The 23,377-nt window shown below is 47.7% G+C and overlaps 1 protein-coding gene across 1 annotated transcript; it reads right to left on the bottom strand.

The window, feature by feature from the left end:
* Positions 1-8,242: 8,242 nt before the first annotated feature.
* Positions 8,243-18,549, bottom strand: LOC142558342 (uncharacterized). The gene is made up of 6 exons (XM_075670487.1): positions 18,307-18,549; positions 16,490-16,680; positions 15,015-15,264; positions 12,783-12,956; positions 10,599-10,942; positions 8,243-8,438 (listed from the first exon to the last, which is right to left on the bottom strand). The coding sequence occupies exons 1-6, from the start codon at positions 18,547-18,549 to the stop codon at positions 8,243-8,245; spliced, it is 1,398 nt and encodes a 465-aa protein (XP_075526602.1).
* Positions 18,550-23,377: the final 4,828 nt, after the last annotated feature.

The following is a 23,377-nucleotide window of genomic DNA, read 5'->3' as shown; positions in this document are numbered from 1 at the left end:
CACTAGAGGCGCTTTTGTACCGCTTTGAAGCATCGTACTCGTGGCTCAGTGGTAGCGTCTCCGTCTCACACTCCGGAGACCCTGGTTCGATTCCCACCCAGCCCATCTTGCAAGAGTTGAGCCAAAGCCACCTAGAAACAAGCGTAGCTACTTATATACCGCCGCGACGCCGCGAGCGACGGCGCGAGTTGGAGCCCCGTTTCTCCTCTGTCGTGACGTCACGGTGTCACGTGGTATTGAAGGCGACACCACCGCGCCTGAGGAGCTGGGTTGAGCTCTAGTAATATGCTTCGCATAAAAATGTTGAAGAACGCTTAAGCTTCGCCTTCCAAAGAATGGAACGCGATATCATTCAAAGATCCCTTACTGCTTCTCAAGCTTCCCGGCAACTCCAGCCACAATGCTCCAGCTTATGTCACCGTAACGTTTACAGGGAAACGCTGCTGGTGAACGCTATGCGCGAAGGCGAGCTTTCTGGCAGAAACCCGGACTCTTGCGTGGGTCGGTTCAGGAGGCAGTGCACAGACGCACCAAAATTACATCATTTTATGGTTTGTGTTATTGTTACGCAGTTTTAATATTTAGGCCTGAGGATATTTGACATTAGATACATGCATGGTCGGTGTTTTGTTTCATGACATTTGTTTTGGGGCTGTCATTCTCAAAATTCCGCGGAAGGACTTTGTCAAGGATGTAAGAAGGTATAAGCAACTTCAGTGATAGAATGGTGCGGCAATATAGACCATGCATACGACATGTCATATAGCACGGCATGGAATATACATATACCTGTATCTATGCGGCAATTTTCACTCACGGGGTGCTGGCGCCGATGCCGATGCTGGATTTTCTGCGCCACGGTGCGCTTAACGCTGTCGCGTTAAAATGTTGCCGCCCTTTGGGGCGTATCTTTGTTTGCACAACGATATTCATCGTGTAACTTGTAACGCTGCGTACCAGGTAGACTATGAAAAATTTACACCATTCAAACTGAATAAAGGATGTAAATGGGTCTGCAACTGACACACTTACACCTAGAAAGGGTGTAAAGATGCGAGTTATATACATGCATGTGCACCATCATTCACCCTTTCAGGGCGCAAATTGTTTCACAGTGTACTTCCCAATCACGAACGGCATGCGTGCTATCAGCGCTCGGCATCGATCCTTGCGGAAAAGTAGCAAGCGCAGTGTTTTCAAGAAACGAAACGCGAGCGATGCCGTGGTGATTATTCTCTGGGGAAAATGTGTGCTCTAAAGGGTGTATATTTATTTTAGAGTTTGTAGAAACTCGCGCAAAGTTCCAGCGTCGAACGTGTCAAGTGTGCTTACTCACTTCATCGCTCGGTAAAAGGATAAAATCTCGCCTCATTCTGTTGGCTACTAGTCTCACGAGTAATCTGCACTTAATGTTCAAGCCTTCTGGATCATGTATTTCCATACCCTTGCAATATAGTCTGACATGAGTTAAGTTTAACACACTACGCTCCGTACACCTTCCTGTCAGGAAATGTGCGTCACGACGAAGGCGTGCCGCTATCGGGGCCCCCAACCGCTAAATACCTAAATATTCTCAAAGCAACACATTACCTTCCTAGCATTTCTATGCCTGCATTTATTTTTAACCTTCAACCGCAATCACACGTGTTCTTTTATACGCAAACGCCAACCACCTCGTTGAGATGATCGCCGCAGTTTGATTCCACCATTTTTGCGCGTGTTCACAAAAGGGGTTTGACCAAGGCGCGGGCGTGAAATTAAAGAATAAATGTGAAAAGGAGACGGAGGCAATTAAAAGAGTTCTCACATTGCGTAGCGCGGGTGAGCGAGAGCGCACGCGTGTGCAACAATTTCTTTTACACCAAGAATTCAGAAAAACAGGTGGGAAAATTTATAGCATTTAATTAACTGTGTGTGTGTGCGGGGGGGGGGGGACGTTCAAGGATTTTAAGGTGAGTTTTTAACTATAGTACCTCACAATTATGGGTTTTGGCAGCGGCATTTCTCAACGGATATTTGAGAGCAGTCCAGTTGCTTCACAGGTAATGCAAACAAATTACAAAGCTATGTTACAGCATACATTTGTTCCCGAAGGAATTTGGAGCGGTGAGGCGCGCTGGCTTGTGGCTAGATCTGGTATTCGTGTTTGCAGAGCGGAATTGAAAAAAAAAAGAACTTACAGAGGAGTAAACAAGTTGACAACTAGTACGAACGCTGAGACAACAGGACCACTTTACCGCGCCGTTAAGACATTTGCAGTAAGAACTTTAATGTCTTACAGTAACTCCGGGTCACTGCCCCAAGCGCACTGAGTCTACGATTGAGAAATGATATAATCGTAACGTCCTGGGGTACACTAAAGAAGCATATTGCACTGTTGTATAACCTTTGTGTGGGCGTATCTCATCCATCTTGCTTCCGTTTCTTTCCTTGAAAACTCAGCACGCGCAACGTTCCCCTCAAGAATACCGTAGGTGATAAGCGTAAGTGAACAGGGCATATGTTAAACGTGGACGAGACTAGTGACACAGACACGCACGGCACTGCGCCAGTCATTTTCACTCGTCTCGTTCACGCTTAGCCTTTGACTGTGCACTTATGCTTATGAATCACCAACTTGCCCGGTGCGCCATCCTGACACTAGGTCGCGCTGATAACGTGCATGTCTTTTGTTATCGTTAATGAATAGCACACGAGGTATTTGTTTAATTTTTGGAGACAAGACAAGCCCGAAAAGGTACCAGAGTGCGGACTTCACAATGTACCTTGCCGTGAAGACGTTGTCACTTAGAGCAAGTGTCTAGCGTTTCTATGTCTGAATAAGATAAATCAGAAGATTCATAGTGTCTTCGTTTCTTTTCAGCAAGCTCAGTGGTAAGTGCTATTAGGCTTCTTTCCTTCCGGCTTCGTAACACCTTTCCTCAGCGTCGTTAAGGTTAGAAGTGACCTTGATTAGGTTAGGTTAGCCTTTGTGCGTTTGAACGTGTGGGTTAGCACTCGTGGCTTCCTTCTTCCGACCCGCTATGGCTCCTTGGTGGCAACGGCGTTGCGTTGGTAAGCACGAGGACGCAGGATGGAATTCCGGATGCGGTGACCGCATTTCGATGAGGGGACGAAATGTGGAAACGCCCGTGTACCGTACTTTGGGTGCACCTTAAAGAATCTCAGGTGGTGGAAATTAATTCGGAGTCTCCCACTACGGCGTGCCTCATAATCAGATTGTGGTGAGTTTGGCCCCGAGAACCCCTGAATTTAAGTTTTTCGTTCTTCTTGTGCATCTGGGACGTATGATCCATAGCTTCAGTGATGGATTATATGCCCCGGATGCACGCCCCAGAAGACCCTGAAGAGACGTGGCGAAATGATGTCGCGACGACGCCCCACATTTTCTGCCATTTGAATCCGCAGTTTCGCCGTTACATTGCCCTATTGCTACCCACAAAAAAAGGAAACATAAACTGAAGTTTTTTCTTTATCTTTTTAGACGTGCTGAAGAGGGTGGAAGCAGGCTCGAGTTATTGGCCATTTCGCCTTCGGTCCGACAAACCGCAACATTGTGAGTATAGGCTTAGCGACATGCATATCACTTTCATCTATCCGAAGTTAGCAGCATTGTGCCTTCAACCATGGAATTTCCCACAAAAAAGTCGCTAGGGGGAAACACTGCCGCTAGTGTCTGTGGGAGCTGCAAGTAAGTACCTTGGCTCAGCCTGCATAGGCGCGATGGTTAGCGCAACTACTTGCATAAACTTCGTCCCTATGGCTTCCAACTGCTTTGCGACTTGGGAAACCGATCGTTTTCAGCAAAAGATGGCGTTATGAAGTCCACAACACACAGTGATTATGCACTTACACGGAGTATTATTGCCCGCTTCATTTAAAAAAAGACAAATAGATTGCTTCGAAATGTGGGCCAGCATAAAGGCAGTTAAAGCCTGGCATCAACAAAGCAACAAGAATGTCTGAAGCCACCAGCACCAATATCGGACAAATCAGTGTACTTACCATAATACCCGGGTTAGCTGAACGATCTCAGCGCGAGAGTTTCTGGGAGTAATTTTGGAGGAAACTATGCCTACAACAAAACGCCCTCGATGAAATCATCAGACGTTGAACTGATTCGCTGCATTTGCACGACATGGCGTCCCTGGCGCTGCCGTTGACGCAATCGATCGAAACATCAGTGCTTTGAAGGACCGGCGCGCGTGCGTAAAAAATTACCAAAACCCATCAGATAACGGCCGGCTCGGTTCAGAAGTAGACCGAGTGTAAATATTTTAATTGCAGCCGTTCCCGTGCGATCTATTCAAAGCGTAAAGTTCCCTGTTGGCATAACAGCTTTCGAGGTGGTCCTCCGAAGCAACTGTCTTTTTGTCATCTCCTTGACATACATTCCTTTGATTTGTTTAAATATGTAAAGCAAGACACGTCGCGTGTTTCGCTTTGGCGTGCCACTCGCTTCCTATTTTGCGGCAACATTCGTACAGCTATCAAGAAAGGGCGATGAAATCAGCGTGCTTATTTATAGCCTAAGTTATGTGCACTGTATGCAGGACGAGGGCTTTTACCTGCGAGTTCCATCACTCTGTCGCGCTGCTCATCAGACAAGGTGTCTTAACTATAATGCACCAAGATTTCGAAACCACGCAGATGCCGCGTAGCTGGACAGAACCAAGGTAATGTTGTTTGCTATCACTTGGGGGTGCTCAGGTTATTTTTTTGTTTATCTCCTACTTACACAATTATACTTAATAAATTAACCAATAGATGTCTAGAATATTGATTAGCTGTAAATTGGAGAGCAACATGAAAAACTCCCAGCACAGCTTTCTGTTGCTCGATACGTTCTACATAAGCTTTTCCGAATGTCAAAGAAGTGCGCGAATACACACAGAGTGCCTCGAAACGGAGTGCGAGCAATAATCTGAGCATCTCCAAGCAACGGCAAGCAACATTACCTTGGTTCTGTCCACCTAAGTGGCCTTTGTACAACTTTAAATCTTGGACCATGATAGTTACTGCAACCTGTATAATATATTGCATAGCCCGCCTAGCTCCTGCTTTTCCTAATAATCTCTTCTTAAGAAGCGCCTAACCTCAATCTACTGTCTAGTCAAAACCACTATATGCGTGTTTAATTAGCACGAATCGCCTTAGCTTAGTTACGACGCGAAAATCTTTGTCGTTTGCTTTCTTATCCTTCTTTTTTGCGCTTATAGGCTAACTTGGGCCGGTCGATAGCTACTTATCAGAAGAAACAACGTTTTTTTAACGGGAGAAAACCAGACTACAGACATGAGCTCGGAGTAGCAACCATAATGCTTATCAGTATAGTTCCCGCTGCTTATTAAGGTGACGACAGCGCAAACTCGCTGCCTTGTAGCCATTCGTGCATCGATGTGGGCGTGTGTAAATGCTTTCCAGACTTCCGCAGCTGCACCATAGGGAAGGCTATCGCGAAAAAATAATCGAGAACACGTGAGATATTTTTCAAAGGATTCACTATTGACGCACCCGCCGAGGTTGCTCTGTGGCTGTGGTGTTCGGCTGCTGAGCAGAAGTTCGCGGGATCGAATCCCGACCGCGGCGGCCGCAGTTGGGGGCCAAATGCGAAAATACCCGTGTACTTAAATTTAGGTGCACGTTAAACAACCCCAGGTGGTTGAAATTTATGGAGTACTCCACTACGGCGTGCCTCATAATCACAAAGTGGTTCTGGCACGTAAAACCTCATAATTTCACCACATTTACGTGTAACGTAACAGCAGGCATTTGGGCTAGTTGTTGGACATACACAATGGATACAGACAGCGCAGCTTTTCCGCGCAGGCCGTACGGCACAGGGAGACACATCAGCGCTTGTGTGTGTGTGTGCATGCGTGCTCGTGGGCGTGTAGGTGTGTCTTCCTTTCCTATGGTCTGCGCAAAAAAGTTGCGCTGTTTTACTTCCATCGTTCACGGGTACGTTGATGCCTGCGTGTGTGTGCCCTCTGTATCTTTTGCTCGGGAAAGAGTTGCCGTGCGTTTTCTGTGAATTCTGAACGTGTCATGCTCTTTTGCGCATGCTGATGACCGCATACGAGTAGCGAAAGTAGCCTTTCGCTATTCGAGTAACCATCGCATGCTTGCTGGTCGGCGCTCATGCGAGTCTTGTTCTCAAGCTGGTCAAAAGCGATGTGACCCCCCCCCCTCCCGTACTTACGTCTTGCTGCATGACTTCCTCGAGTGCGTCACAAATAACTGCGTCGTCTTTCAGGCGCCCAGTTATCCTGCTTCAGACGTCAGACGCCGCGCTGCACTTTACGCATGCTGCACTAAAATGCAACGTAATTATTGCTTGCCGCCTTTCGATGAATTGGAAACTCCATAGCCTAATTATTGGGTGGACCGCTGGAAATTTAAAAGAAAACAAAAAAAACCGCCTCAGAGGTCTCCTGTCAGTTCTTGAAGGTGTACCTTTCTGATTAAATTTAGCTACAGTGCTGCACTAAAATGCAACGTAATTATTGCTTGCCGCCTTTCGATGAATTGGAAACTCCATAGCCTAATTATTGGGTGGACCGCTGGAAATTTAAAAGAAAACAAAAAAAACCGCCTCAGAGGTCTCCTGTCAGTTCTTGAAGGTGTACCTTTCTGATTAAATTTAGCTACAGTTTTCCGCCTTGTGTTTGATGGCTTAATGAATTGGCATAATGCGAGGGATTCTTAAGTGTGTGTCCGTTTCATTCACGAGGCGCAGGTCTGATAAGTAAGATTCTTTTTCTACATTGTGATCGACACAGATAATATGGACCGAGGATTCGAAGGTTACCGCATGAATCACGCTTTGCACTTCTCTGTGTTAACATGCGCGCATTATTACTTTTTCCCCCAGCGTTTCCTACGCTAACTATTAGACGAAACTCTGGCGCTGTGATCGTTCAGCTGCCATGTGAATGATGGTTAGCATAAGAATTTGTCTGACGTCCTTGTTTGTGAATTCGGACGTTCTCATGGTTTTGTTTATTGCGCTTTACCTTAATTCATCGGTCTAATGAATTTCTAAGCAATTTATACTTTCCTAAATGCAGAAGCTACTGATGCTCTGCGAAGACGCAAGATCGCTACGAACTGCAGCAGTACCGCCCATCGAGGTGACCAAATCAAAACGTGCCAAATGTCTCAACGCGCTGTCTCGCCAGCAAGGAATTCGTAAGGGTGCCCTTTGTCGTTTGTGAACTTGTGCGACCGTGGCATGATGGTTTCAATATAGGGCTCCTCTGCTAGAGTTCTTGTGTCCGAAACCTTCCATCGAACAATTTTGGTTACGTTTATTTAGTTGTTCATAACGCATATTCCTTCGTTAAAACGATCAGTTTGCAAAGTCACGATGCTGCCTAAAGACATAAGGGCGAAGTTTAGACGAATGCATGTGCTAACCCTAATTCCTGTGCCGGCTGAACGGCCCTGCTCGCAGCTCCCGTTGAGACTAGCGCCACAGTTCCCTATAGTAATTGTGGTATGAAACTCTACGGTTTCTTTTCGTTCTGTTGGTCACAGTTTTTCACCAGATTACCGTTATCAAGTTATCGCTCGTTGGAAGATGCCCCTCCACTTATCTGAAATTTCTTTAATGTTGTCACTAATTCTATAGCGAAAGAGGAACCAGCGCTGGCCAGCAGGCGCTGCAGCAGTTTGAGCGTGCAGCTGAAATGTGCTGACACCATTCGGTAGGGAGGTACAATAAAGCATTTTTGTCTGGTAACAGGCGCGGATCTTTATCAATGTTCACTTCAGCTCTATAAACGTCTAGCCAAGCTCAGGACATACGTACCCATACCCAGCGGAGAAGTGCATGTGCTGATACTTTCAAGGACACCGGTTCGCACTCAAAGGATCTTGGCACACGTACACCTCAAGATGAAACGTGTAATTGCTGACGTGAAATTGCAGCATGAGCTGCTAAAAACTGCTTCCTCCGATCACTAGGCTGCCTGTTGCGGCGTTGCCGTGGGCACGCGAAATTTCAGCGCTGGTGGGAAGCCGCGCGAGGGCTTGATCCGTCAGTTTAAGTTTTCGACTACCGACAATTGCGCTTGCCATCATCGTTGTGATTCGAATGTAGCTTTACTGCCAGGGCCCACGCTCTCCCAGTCAAGAACTTGTGAAATATTAAACCTCAGTTAAGAGCGACATCCGTAACTCGGACTTCTGGGGGTGTTTCTTGCAGTTCGCAGTCACTGCGAAGTGACAATACGCTCACTCACTTGGCCCGGACAGCGACTCCCTGCTTCTTCATGAAGCTGACCAGGGCGTCGGCGACGTCTCTGAAGGTGAGCTCCGCCTCCTGCCAGCCTTTGTACGAGTCCAGCGCCTCCATGCCAGGCATGACGCTCGGGTAAGGCATGAGATGGTACACGGCCTCGAAACAGGTGGCCTCGCCTGTGCTGTGCGAAAACCTGGGGCGGGAAGACGCGGAAATGCGAATAGGTGAGAGTCACGTGTTTTTGATGCCTTGCCTAAAGTGTACGCAGAAACGTTAAATCAGATTACGACTGATTAAGTATTACTTCAAAGCATCCGCTGCTTTCGCGGCAACAGCTAGATGCTTAATGAAAAGCGACAATGGAGGTCGAAGTTTAATTTCCGGATTTGACGGCCAAGACACCAGTAGTAATGTGTAACGCCATTGATTTCAAGGTTGTTTAATTGCTATATTTGAGCTATTGTGCTTCAGTATTTTAATGACTGGAAAATTTAGAGACGTCGGCCGGATAATGGAGCACCTGGCCTGCTACGCTACGTAAGGGAAGAGGAAGAGGGGAAGAGGGTCACAATGGGGGATGGGCTTCAGTAAAATTTTCTTGAACTTCGCCAAATTCAGCCTTCAGTTCTTCAGACCTGTGGCCATGCGTTGAGCTTCTGAGCTCGAGGTCGCCGGTTCGACCGCGACAGGGGAAGCCGCATTCCGATATGCGGGGAATGCAGAAACACTGTTGCACTTGCCTTTATATTAATATGTGCGCTAAAGAACTCCCGGTTTCCAAAGTTAACCGGGACTCCTTCAGTACGGCATCCCTCGTATTCACACGTCCCGATTAGGATTGGTAAAACCCTCGATTTAAGTTTTCAAACGCTCTGAAAATTCTTTACTTCACAGCAAGCTACTTCGTGACTTTACATGACTTCACAACGGGTGCTTAGTACGATGTCGTGCGTTTCACCCCAGCCCACATCGGCAGCACTCTTGCAGCTAATAAACGTAAAAATGCTTTCGCATCGAGCCTCGCGGGCATGTTAAAGGTCCCCTCACTAGTCTTGGCCCGTTTAAACAAAAAAGCACAGCCTGCACATCACGCGATGGCGATCGAGCTGGCACGCGAAAACAGCTGAAATTTGAAGCCAAACACCTCGCGCCTTCCTCTCACGGGAGCCGCGCTCCCACTCAGCGTGTCGGACACAAGCGCAAGTGCCTCTTCGCCACGCGTTTCGCGTCATTCACCAATGACCAATGATCCAATGGGAAGCCGCAATGCCACCAGAAAATGGAGTAGAGAAAAAAAATCTCGGTGCCCTTTCACTCCATGAAGGTTGACCAGCGAAGCTGTGTATGTGGGCCCCTTAATGGCGAACTGAACCGCCGCCGCGGGTCGGCCCGGCATTGCACTATCTTCGTGATCAGCCCACGCAAGAAGGATTTATTCTAGTATGGCTGCGTCAATCATGGCTCGTACTCGACGGCATGCACGCAGGTGACGTCTGACGCGGACGCCGGAGGAAGAAGGCTCGAGTTTTGGGATGACACACGGACGCGATCCTGGGGGAAGTAGCCCTTTACATCCTCGCTATAAAAAAGGGGGGGGAGGGAGGCAGCGACACGACGTCCCTCGGCTCCGGTATGAAAGAAGGCCGGGATTGAACAGCGCTTTGCGAATGCTATGTCTCAGCAAAGGAAGGGAGAGTTTGCGTTGGCAGCGACGCTTCACTCTTGACGGTGGTATCGGGACAGCTGATTTCTTCCGCCTCCTCCAATAATGAAACGATTTGAAAAACTCTCGGTCAAATGCTTCTTAGACGGCGTTTTGTAGCGTCCAGTGCGATACCGAAATTTGCAGTGGGGCCGGATGAGTGGCCGCCGGATATATATACCAAGTTGGTTAAAATCAGTGTACAGCCAGGCAATTCCGAGAGTCTCGTATCCCGCGAGTTGCTTCAGAAGGTTAAACTCTATATTCCTTTCACGTACTTCCTCCATTGGAACGCGGCCTAAGTAGCAGGAATCGAAACAGCGATCCCGCGCTCAGCAGCAGAGTCGCCGGGCCAGCGCCATGTACAGTGAGCATTTCCTGTTTCTTTGCGAAATACGAAACAACCACAATAATAGGCTATTGAAATATCCTCCTTGAGCGGCTTTTGCGCACCAAAACTCCCAACGCATTTGTACTACTACTGCGTTCTTTTGTAACGGCTGGCCTACAGCGTCTCCTAGTTTTGTGTCCGCTATTTTATGAAACTTTCCGATGTCGGGTATACAAGAATCGGGGAAACAATGAGTTGCTCGGTTTTCGGTTATTCGCGATCATATAAAAACCTTTTCTTACAATGTCGGGGTCACTCACTTCTGGTCTGCCAGCGGAAGCAGCTGACGCACCAGCTCCCAAGTGACGTAGCCAGTTACGCCGGAGGGTGCGAGGTCGTACAGAAGAAAGTCTTGGTAGCCAAGTATGGCCGGGTGGCCCACGGCGACTTCGCTGAAGTTGTTGATTGCCAGCGACGGCGGCCACAGTGAGGCGCTGCCGCTCGGCAGCAGAGGAACGACGGCGTGATACTGGCTGGGGTCATCGTCGGGGATAAGCGCGGTCATCGCAAGCACGGCCTCTTCCGTGGCCGCGATGCGACGCGCGATTCGGTCGACCGTGCGGGCATGGTGCGCAGTCTCGATGGTGTCGGCGCTGAAGTTAGTCTGTAATAATGACGGGCAGGTGCGGCTTAATGCGTAAGGCCTTGTCACGTGCTCTGAGATCTGCGTTGGCGGCATTGACGGTTTGGGCTATTTGGGCAGTAGATCCTATTTATCGACTAGTTGGCCCATAGCAAAGAATTAAACTGTAACGTTTAGGCACAGTAAGGTGGTGCTGTGGGTTTGAGAACGCATTGGTGCAGCTGGTGTACTAGTTGAGTTTACAAGAAAAAGTGTAGTTCGGCTAATCTTGTATTGTGGAGTGCAGCTGGGAAACTGAAGTGGTCTATCAGGGAAGCAAAACGGATGTCAGGGGAAGAACAAATGCTGTCGACGACGGCAGATGATTAGATGGTGTGATAAGGAGAGGAAATTCGCAGGCGTATGGTGGAGTCTCTAAACGTACGAGATGCATTAACTGGAGATACCTGTGGGAGGCCTTGGTCACACCGGCCATAAGATGGTGGAAAAAATAAAATAGGCTGAAGCTAATGATGATTGTGGTGGGGGTGCTGAATATAGCTCATGAACGAATGAACGAATAAATGAATACGCTTCAAGAAAAAAGCAAGCGACAAGCAAGTACACGTTAAACTCAGATCCACAACGCGCCCTTACGACAATGCAGCGCAACATTAGAAGCTACGCGGCGTCAGCTGTGAGTTCAGTAGCACTGCTGCAGCGGTGGGGCATAACCTGTATGCAACAAATGGCGGTCGAACATATGGAAACGAGACTTACATCCTGCCAACCATCATTTGAACCGAACATGACGCGAACGTTGTATTGATTGCAGGATTGGTAATGGGAGTCTTGTACAAAAATTACCGGAGGAAACTGTATCGCTTGAGTGCAGCAAGCTACCAAGTTTGGCGGTTAAAAAACATGCGAAAGATTGCGAGTGCATGCATTTGCCTAAACTTCGTCCTTCTGGTTTCAAATCTACGGCGTTGGGAATTGGTAAATTGAATCACTAATAATAAGATATTGCTTTGTAAAGGAACAATTCACAATGACCATGGCCTGCATGCTGGAACTTTTTGCCTGCATGCGTCTAGAATGATTTTCTTTCAAATTTAGAAAGATCACCCTTAACCCTCTATCTGACAAGAGAGACTCGGCCTAGAATATTTTTATTACTTTATTTCTTCTTTATGTTGCTCAAGTACACGCCAGCTTAAATATTGAAGTGTGTCTAAAAACTAAGCGAGATACAGTAGGTCAAAAATATTGACTAGCTGGTTGGCAGTCAATAGGGTCAAAAACTGGTGTTTGGTACCTGCTGGCAAATTCAATTGATGTTCTTGAGATTTACCTCTACGGCGATAAAAAAATAGAAACTTGCTTAAACAAAAGAAAAAAATCGCATTGGCGACAATATGACCACCACGTGCGTTAAGAAGTGAATGACGAAGTCGTCCAGTTTTGTCTTCAAAACATCTGCTGGTGCTCACGACTGACATTGTTGTGAAGGCCACTGTTTAGCAAATACACAGGCCTAAATTAAGAGGCACACACTAATATATAGAGTTGTCTTGTTTCTGCAGTTGTTTTTCTTAGGTTAAGATTATTGTTCACCTGCCAGTTAGAGGGTTAACAGGCAACGCCACAAGAACGACTGAATCGAGAAGGTTGAAAAATAGACAAATCTATGTATTAATCATCATCCGCTATTGTGGCTGAGTGGTCGCCGCGCCAGAGTTCATTCTTGTAATTTTATGATTAACTCTATGCTGTCCCGTGCTCCGCTGTTTAGCTGATATTACGGGGTCAGATTCTTCATCCGCAAGCTAGGCGGAAGTGAGTGACAAGAACTGCCACCACTGCGTTACCCCGCACTCACCTGCACCAGAATTACGTTGACGTATCTCTTTACGAACTTCAGGTATGCCTGGTCTTGGCGCATGCGACTCCGCTCCCGCCGCCACGGTTCAAGGTCACTGCGACGGCCCATGGACAACAGCGGTTTGCCATCTTGTCGCCGCCATGTCGGATGACGACGCAAGTCGAACAGCGTCTGCACGAAGCCAAGGAAGGAGGGCGTTGCCAGAGGCGCCATGACAATAAGCCTAGCAGCTCGATGATAGATGGTAAATGTCAGTAAGCAAAATGAACGCGCAAAAATATGGGGGCAGGGTTCCTCTGGGTGTTCGTTTTTCTCTTTTGGCACGTTCATAATTATCAGTACGGAAAGGTCCTTCTCTGCGTCTTGGTTTTATGGCACATTGACAGTCGTCCATACAACATTGTCACTTTATGCCTGCGCCTGGACTTGCATTCTTGGCATCGCAGCACGAGAGAGAGAGAAAAAACATTTGGACCATCGAGGTCGTTGCTCTTGACGTCGATTGGGTGGTGTCCTCATTCCAGGACTCCACTGGCCATGGCTGCTCGACGTGCTTGCTGGACGAGAGCTTCTTGTCCCGCCAGGGCATCGTCGGTCAGCTGTACCTCCCACCGCTCAAATGACATGCTAGGCGTGTAACTGTTGAGGTTTGCCCCCGCACCCCCACGAGATGTGAAAGCGTGTAGGGCGTGTGTCGCCACACCAGGAGCAGATGCCGCGATATGTTTGTGGGTACATTTTGCTGTATCTGTGTAGATTTGGGAATGTGTAGGTCTGAATAAGTCTGAGAGCTACTGCCTCTTCAGTGCTGAGCTTTCTGTGAGGGGGAGGATAAATCCTGCGGTTGAGTCGCTGGATCGAGAGTTGGTCGCAGTAATTAGATGGCAGGGCACGAAGGTAAAGGGTATAATGAATCGTAAAGCCTAAGAGCATGCTACTCGGAGGAGTTGCTTGAAGGCCTGGGTTAGCTTATCTCAACTATGGCTCGTTTATAGATTGGTTTTGTTGAACTTTGGGTACGAGAAACGCCGTGGTGCGGGGCACCAGGTTTAGTTAGACCACATGCGGGTTCTATACCGTGCACCTAAATCTAAGCACACCACAGCGTTATTGCATTTCTCCCCGAATAAATATGCGGCCTCTTCGACCGGGATCCCGACCCACGAGCTCTTGCTTAGCAGGGGATGACTGATAAAGTTTGACTTCCTGAAGCGCACAGGATTCATGACATATTCTGTAGCAGAGGGTTTCAGAATACTTCCGTCCAAGATAACGCTTTAACGTGCACTAAAATTTTGGAACACCAGAATTCCTGCATACCTCAGGCTCGACAACCTAGCCATTCAGCTACAACTGCAGCCACTGATATGAGAATTCAGGATCCTTCGACGACTACAGCAGAGGTAAATGACATAGGAGGGTGCTCGAACGTCACAAAACTTTGGCAGTTGAAGAAGGGGTTTAGACAATCGGGTCGATGGTTTGTACAGGACAGGTTTTAGAAGAGAACTTACCTGTAGCTTCCTGGAACGCGAGCGAATACATTTTCTTTTAAAGGTCAACGTGGGTGGTGTGGATACTAGGTGATGAGACAGTAGCGGCGCCTCACTGTGTCTGTTACAGCTTCGAACAATCGCTTTGAGAATTATCTCGTGCAAAGCGAATTTAGTTCTATGTGTATGTGGTGCGTCTTAGACAGGTTTGTGTCAGACGTGTCCGTGGCGTGCAAAGTTTACGTTGCGATGTAAACAAGCCCAACTTTACCGTACGCGTTATGCTTTCAAATGGTAACTAACCAAGAACAGCCTCTCTCGAAAGTAGCAATGACAGCTTCGCATAAGCCGATTTTCACAGCGCCTCAGGATGGTGTACTTTTTCACCCTTGTAAGAAAAAAATTTTCAGCAATCAAAAGACTTCGCTGCTGCTGCAGTTGAAATCGCAGCTAACTGCTTTGAAATTTGATGGTGTACGTCGTCATGATAAGCAGGGGTTTTGGGTAGTTCAATATTATGTGAGATGAGAATCTAACTATCTTTTTCTGCTTGCAGTTTTATACATATCAGTGCTGCACGTCTTCATTGCTGCGACAAGCACGTCAAGAACGCCCTGTTCACACCGCCACGAAGTAGTGATGAGAAGTAGACCGTGTTATGCTACTCGTACAGGAAATTCCCGAAGTATCTGTATTCTTTTCTCTGTGCAAGTGACAAAGGTTCCTGTGGACTCGCCTTGAGGTCATAATATAGGTCGAGTTTGATGGCAAGCTCGACCGGGTTCTCGACGTGGTCATCGAAAGTGCCGAGGCCTAGGTCTTGTAGGAAGGCGACCAGGGCATCGGCGCGGTGCTCCATCGAAGCCGCTAGGCACCGGCTGTACAGCACGGCAGCCTTGGCCGAGCTCGACGTCACCTGGCCATGGCCCAGTCGACCCTGCTGGCTACTGCTGGTAAGGGGCTCCTGGCTTGGTGGCACGCTCGGTCTACGTCACGCGTAGGTAAGAATAACCCCGATTTCATGCATGAAATTTTTGTCTACTGCAACTATCGTAACGTTCCAAATAAATCATCGTCCTAAGTGTAGGTGGTCCAGACACTTTAAACGTACATGTCGACATTTCGACATTGCCTTTCCGGCCAGCTATCGAACTTCACCGCAGTGCACTAGAGTGATCCAACGAATTGTATTTCAAATAATCTTATTTTAAACATTTTTCAAAGAATTGTATTTCAGAAGGCTGCCTAAACTTCAAAAAATTTTGGACAGAAATGTCGAGAGGGTACGCCCTTTCACTAGTATGCGTATTCACGTCACTTAGCCGTACACATAATGTCCTTGCTGCGTTGTAGCAGAATATTGGTTAGTATTAAAACACTGCTCTAACGCAGCAGGGAAACACAAATAAGTGCAGTAAATACACATGTAACACAACTAATTTTAGTGTCTGTCGCAAGTTGGCTAAGGTTGGCTTAGATAACTCAGGTTGGCCAAGCAAATACACCATGCTGTTTTGAGCACCCAGAGTAACCTGGTCTGCTGGGAATCGCACTGAAGACAATTTTTAAAAAATATTTTATGTAACCCTGCGAGACGTAAAAAATTTATTCGATTAAATAAATTCTAGGTTTCAATTGCCATTACCACAATATGTCTATGAGACACTCAGCAGTGGAGGACTCCGGAATAATTTTGACCACGTAGGGATATTTAACGTGACCCCAAGGCAGGGGACACCGGCGTTTTCGCCTTTCACCGCCACTGAAGTAGGGTCGCCGAGGCCAGGATTTGATCCCACGGCCTACCCGCCGTGCTGACGCAGTGGCTACGGCTTTGCGCTCCTGAGGCCGAGGGCACAGGATCGAATATCGGCCACGACGGCCCCACTTCGGTGGGGGTCAAATGGAAAAACACCGGTATCCCGCGCATTTGGTGCACGTTAAAGAACCCTAGATGGTAAAAATTAATCCGGAGTCCCTCACCACGGCGTGCCTCATAATCAAATCCTATTTTAGCACATAAAAAAAACCATAATTCCTTTTTTAGATCCCGCGGCCTCGTGCTTAGCAGCATCACACCATGGCCAGTGAGCCAGCACAGCGGGCTGTCAGAACAAATGAAGCTCAGCGGGCGAGAGAGTGAGTGAACGTAAATGCGCCGGAGTGAAAGTGAGTTCTTCCACTAGTGATCTAGGTGATGTGTTCTCTCACCGCTCGCCAGGAATAGCGTGGGCCGTAGTGTTCGCTCGCTGAGCGAGGCGCCTGAGCCCAGAGCGCGCGTGCCACGTCAGCAGCGCCATCTGCTTGTCGTGCGCGCTGGTGAATGAGGGCCCCTGCAACCAGCCCGAGCACACGTACGCGTACAGGTTGTCGCACGGGCTGCCGTGGCGGCCCAGCGTTTCCTGCAAATGGGAGGACGATGTGCTCAAATGAACGAGGGCCTCCGGGATCGGAGACGCGAATAGCGCGCTATCTCGAAGGCCATAAATGGTGTTCACGTGCTTACGTTCGACTACACGCGTTGTGGTTACAACGTCTCTGATAACGTCAAGAAAACACCGACCACGATGACTCAGTAGCTGTGGCGCGCTGCTCCTGAGCGCGAGGACTCAGGTTCGGCCCCCAACTGGTATGACGTAATATAGACACACAGATAACGTGTTGTCTAACGCTGGCTATGCCACATAACATTGTTTATTCAAGCAAAATTATAAAAATTTAGTCTATGGGCCAGCGTTAATACCTCACACGGGCATCAAGGCCTAGTCAGCATTACATCTTCGACAGGAGGACAAAGCAGTACAACATTAAAAAAGCACATGCATATTGGTTGCAAAAGGATCTAGGCCAGCTATCTTTGTAGCAAAGTGGTAGAACTAAGCATATCGCGTTGAGGATGCGGGTTGGGTTACACTAGTCATATCTAGCATTTTCAGTTTCTTACTCTGTCTTCTGGATACAATCAAAATACAGATAAAATATGACTTGAATATACTTGATGGTAACGATAATACGATTGACAGCGTAGGTTGCTTAAATATAAAGTGCTTCTGTTCTTGATCCTTTGTTTGGCTGCATAGTGGGTTCTATAGAGTTTGTCGTTTCAGGACTTGTAGCGTCAAACAGCTCTTAGCCACGAACAATGACGCTTCACAAAATTCCGCTTTCCAATCTGGTTTGAATCATTTCATTGTCGACGAGCGTAACACAAAGACAGTCAAACCACAAACACAGTACGCCTATTCTCGACGAATAAACGAAGCTAAGCAGTGTTGTACTCGATCACTTCCGTGGATTAAATGTCTCAGCAGAAGACCCAGTACTGGAAATCACGCAGCGAAAAAAAACGACCTTCAAGGAGTGCAATCACTATACAGCCGTTATTACACCTCAGCCAGGCAAAGGTGTTCGTCAGCAACATATGCAAGGTGTGGCTCCACCGGGGGCACACAAGACGAGAGCGGTGAGGTAAATGTGGCTTCACGATCCGCTTTCAAGCTTCACGCGCCGCGTACGACAGCAAGACTTGGCTGAGATGTTCACAACAGCGCATGCTACCCACGCTCTATGGTAATTCATCAAGCCCCTGGGGTGGTTAAGGGCCCCTGTAACGATGGTCAAGGGACGAGGGTCCCAGTGCAATCGTCGTTTCTGGTATTGGTGTGGGTTGCGCTTTCGAAGAACAGGACACACGTGTTCTTGGAACATACAAATAGAACTATTATTGAAATTATTTATGTGTAACTATAAACAGGGATAAGGTGACTCATGAAGCTTGTGTTACGTTCCCATAGGTGGGTATATTTTGGTCAAAGGTGCCCTTCACAAATAGAGGCCACTTATCTAAACGTAGGTCAGCCTTTCTGAGGCATCCTCAGCCCTGTTTGTAACTTTTATACCAGAGCGCGCTACTCCATGTGTAGGCCCCTTTCTTGATTTTCGATCTGTAGCTAACGAATTCTGCACCGACCTTTCAGAACGTTAGCAATCTTCGTTATAAGAAGCACGATAGGCGTGTGTGTACTCGCCTTCAGCAGCGTTGCGGTCAGGCGGCAGGCGGTAGTGTTGCACACTTGCGCGGCCCGACGCGGGAAGCGTTCGGCCGCGCTGGCACCCCCTCGTAGCCGCAGCGGGAACCCGTGGTGGCTGCGGGTCAGCACCAGCAGCACGGTGGTCATCACGACTACCAGCACGAGCAGGACGAGTCCGACTCGCATGAACAGCGCCTGCTGCGCGGGACTCAGCCGGGGTTCCGTCAGCCGGAAGTCCATGGCTGCGAATAGACGCGAGCATATTACCCTACGTATAAGCTCACCTGAGGCGACTGAGGCGGTCCCTACTACGCCATTGGATTTAAGGTGGAAACAAGAAACGTAACGCTTTGGAGTTTAACGGCAACGGTTCCTTACACTATCATCATCATCGTCATCATCATCGGCATGGCTACGCCCACTGCAGGGCAAAGGCCTCTCCCATACTTCTCCAACTACCCCGATAATGTGCTAAGTGCGGCCATGTTGTCCCTGCAAACTTCTTTATCTCATCATACCTTGCTGTTGAAGCAGCGCACTGACACGGACACAGTGAAGACGTACAAGACGGCAGCGATTGTCTTTTCTTGTGTGTCTTCACTGCGTCCGTATCAGTGCGCTGCTTTACCAGCCAGGTATGATGATTAATCACCAACTAGCCCAGCTTTACACATTACTGTTCTTAATCTCATCCGCCCACCTAACTTTCTGCCGCCGCGTGCTACGCGTCCCATCTCATGGAACCAAGTCCGTAACCCTAACCCTTAATGACCATTGGTTATCTTCCCTCCTCATTACATGCTCTGCCCATGCCCATTTATTTTTCTTGATTTCAAATAAGTTGTAAATAACTCGCGTTTGTTCCGTCACCGAATCTGCTACCCTTTTATCCCCTTAATGTTACACCCATCATTCTTTCCGTGGCTCGTTGTGTCGTTGTCAATTTAAGTAGAACCCATTTCGTAAGCCTCCCATGTTTCTGCCTTACACTATAGGGGAGTCTAAAGAAATGTAGGGAAACATGGGATTGATGCACGTCGGTCTGCTCGGACGGACGCAAGGACCTGCCCCACACAGACGCTGCTCCATTTATTGACCAGGGGCCGCTTCCAGGAAGCGTAGGATACCCGCGCACAATCAAATTACTCGTGCTGGAGAAAGCTTCGCGAGGGCGGTGGCATCGTACGTTGCGGCGCGTGGAAGCTGCCAAGGCGAGAAAGACGATATTTTGCGCAAATTGTCACTCCTATAGCTCCGTAACGCTCTAACTTACCGTGCGCCGCGTTATTTTTGCCCGCAGCTCTAAAACCGTGAGCAAATACACGCGCACGAAAGAAATGCCTCGCGACGACTGCCCCCATTTTGTGAGAAACACAGCAGCGGCTGTCGCAATGCCCTCTGAGCATATGGGTGGTAAACCGTCGCATTCTGTTCAGCTAGAGCACATAAAAAAGGCCGGTCCTAATAGCTTTACGTGCGTGTTAGGGAAAATAACGGGGGCCAAAATTATTCCGCATCCCTAAACGCAGCAGTACTAATCAAGCATTGAGAAATATGCCATCAATCGCGCAAAGCAACTCGCACGATGCACACAGGCTGAATTCACGTTAGTGCTATAAGAGTCACATATTGACGTGCAGAGAAACCGACAAGGTTCATAGCAAAATATGAGAGACCAAGAGAGTATGGTCAGCCCTGACTTCCTGCGTATATGATTGCTAGGTTAGGTTAGGTGCCGCCATAAGCGTTAATTTTTCCAGGCGATTCTATTCTACAGCGCGCTGTGGGTGGCCGCTATGGGTGAACGTGTAGTTTCACACTGCACTATAACTCTTTTTACTCAACTTGACCATCTTCAAGCGGAGGACATGTTTCATGTATTTTCGCAAAACAATGTGGCGCTAATGTCTGTCTACCTTCAGCAAAGAGAAATTACAATGCCCATCGGTTGCCTACCGTCTTACCTTCTTTACGCAATAAGCCAGCGGGCGACGCTCTACACAGTGCATGCGAAAGCGCTCGTGTACCGAGTGTACCGAGGAAACCCGGGCCGTCTAATTTAACCGGGAGCCAGCCTCAAAGTCGTCGCCCCGCACGTCTTACTCTGCAGTTTCGAGACATTAAAAACCTCACCATTTACCATGCTAACGTGCATCTTGCTGTACAGTTAGGTCTGTCTGCAAGAATGAGCTTGTGTACGCTTAAGCGGATTACGACGGTGCGTGATAGCAAAGTCGCCCTTCCACCAGAGAAGCACTGCGACCGAACAGCACAGTCCAGCCGTATAAGCCAACAAAAGCCACCAGAAAAAAGAGACCCGACCACTCCGACAGCGTCTACTCGTAAGCAGTGCCGTTTCTCGGCCGAGATAGAATTGCGTGTAGTATTCGCTGCGCTTTTGAAGACGCGGACACAGTAAGGCACGCACATAGCCATTTGTACACGCGCCAGTTCGTTGTTTATCTTTGTGCTTTTACTGCTTTCTTGTCTCTGAAAGCGCAACCCACACCGGCTTCTACTAGCACGCGTCGCAGAAGCGATTACCTTTAGTCGACATTCTTCTGTCTTGGTCAGCGTTCGGGGCTGTTCCTAAACGAGTGTTTCATGCAGAAAAAGGAAGGCAGGAAGGAGGAAAGAAAAAATAGGGCTATGAAAATGTCACGGAGCTCCGCCGTGCTGACTTACTGGGTCGCAGGTTTCTTCTTCTTCTGGCGTGGTCATGTGCGAGCGCGCGATTGCACGCGACTCGCGATACAAATCAGTCTTCTTCTTCTCTCTCAACTTTCCTTTTCTCTCAACATCTTCCTTTTTTCAGTTTAGTTGTCAAGCATAAGACTATCGGTCTGCCACTGCATGTATTTCATGCGGCGAGCTGCCGGTCTGGTGGTGGCTTGCCGCCCTCACCAAAGAAAATGACGCGTGCATTAGGGTATGTTAAGTAGATGGCATTTGTAACGCTTTGCAGTTACAAGACGTGCTGTGCATTCCACTATTTCGTTATTTATTCTGCTGTTCTAATGTGCTACTGATTCTGCGGTGCCACTAGAGAAAGAGAGGGAGAGGGAGAGAGAACCTTTTGAATGAAAGCTCGCTTCGCTCACGTCCATTTGGACCAAGGGGCGAAATGCTAAAGCAGTGAACGCCATGACCCTAGCGCTCCCAGGAACATACCGAACAGACGAACAAGCAGACTTCTGACTACTTCTGACGACGTATCTGAGTGCCTACACAGGTAAGCACTCGGCTACGCATGGTTACGCCTGTCTGGCTTCGAAAGCCCACACAACTCGCTGGCACACAACTCAACTCAACACAACTCGCAAAGCATCGCTGGCACACAACATAAAAATCGCTCCTTCAGAGGGCGCTATCGGTTTGTCAGCATTTTTGCGTATAGAGTAATGCTAGAGTGAAAAGCATGTGCAGTATACCTGATTAACACGAGCAGGCTAAGTGACTGCTTGCAACCGCCCTATTTTAAAGAGGATGCCATTAAATCATCATCGTCATCAGTAGGTTGTTTACGTTTGTGTGGCCCTCATAAACAGATAGATCATGGTTGTGGCGCGTAACGCCACACAATTTGGTTTTTAAGCCTGGTTAGAGTGATACTCAAGCATCGAGTTCCCCTAGACGAGTATTTTTGTAGCGCTTCTAGCTAGGGTATTCATAACGCAGTTTTTGGTTGTTACGCATGTGACAATGTCCTTCGCGTGCTGGGAGTAGTGATCAATGTCTGCGTTAGAGATGCCTGATGAACCACACCGCAGGAAAGTACTGCTGGAACTCATAGTCTCTTCAGAGACACGGCCTAGCAGAATGGCATTGTCTGCCATTTTTTTGCCTCATTGTCAGCCTTAGAGAGCTCTCGTCTAAGAAAATTTTCGCTGCTTACAGCTTCGCTTCTATTTTGTCTGCTTCAAAACCCATTGCCGCGTGCTTCGGTGTGTCAGTAAATTCGAGAATAGTATATCGAAATCTCCCGTACACTGTCGTATTTGGACCTTTATTAATTGTATTTCCTATGTAGCTCCATAAAAGCATCACTCGTAAGCTTGCGGTGAAAGGCAACACATTTATTTCACAGGATGCCAATAGAAGACATTTCATCACCTCCGACATAAAACAGGAATTCTAGCTCATGTGTGTACGAGCTAACAAAAAGAACACTCTTCGGGGATAAATGAGCCTTATCCATACATAAAAACAGCTATGTTTCGCAAAGTACATCCCCCGCCCCCCTTTCTGCCACCCTCGCCGTTACATAAAAAGTGCGCATAAGTGTTATCGGGAAATTCATTGTTCAGCCTCATTAGACCCAATAATAATCTGCTTTCTTGTCGAAGTTTGCCCTACAAAACAGTTAATTTCGTTAACTCGCACAGAGAATAACAGTATAAACATACGAATCTCCATATAGTTGGCTTAACTAATAGCTCGTCAAGTTGGCTTAAAAGTTTATAGCAGTTAAGGTTTACTCCATCAGTATAAGCGTTTTCGTCTGCCATGTTTCCGTGAAATATGACCTACCAGAAGCGTCAATTTTAGGGCCTATTTTGTTTCTTATTTGCATGAGTATTTGTGTTATTGATAGTTTGTAACACAGACGCCTGATATAGTACTCTACGCAGATGACACGAGTGCTTCTTTATTATTATATTTTTATTCGGCGCCATAGCTTGGAGAAACACGCGGCACTAGTATTTAACAGAACGATTAAATACGAACCAGATAAATTTAAACGTGAACCAAACTAAGTTTGAGATATTTCGTGCTATCAATAAACCGGTCGTTTCACTCGCTTCACTTACATTTTAGTCTCTGGTTTTATACTGCTCATTGCAATGCAGTTTTCCAGGAGTGCAATTCCATGGAAGTCTACGATGGAATACACTCGTAGAACTTGTACTATAGGAAACGTAGCGAAATCTATGGGTATGCTTATAGTAGAAATCGCGCCTTGCTACCTAAACAACACTTGAAGCGTCACCCACCGTGCTAACGTGGTGGCTTTGGCGTTGCGCCGCTAAGCCCGAGCGCGCGGGTTCGATGCCCGGCCATGGTGGCC

This window comes from Dermacentor variabilis, chromosome 9 (assembly GCF_050947875.1).
Source record: "Dermacentor variabilis isolate Ectoservices chromosome 9, ASM5094787v1, whole genome shotgun sequence".
Taxonomy (NCBI): domain Eukaryota; kingdom Metazoa; phylum Arthropoda; class Arachnida; order Ixodida; family Ixodidae; genus Dermacentor; species Dermacentor variabilis.
The sequence above is the reverse complement of the archived record's forward strand: the minus strand, read 5'-3'. Positions and strand labels throughout refer to the sequence as shown.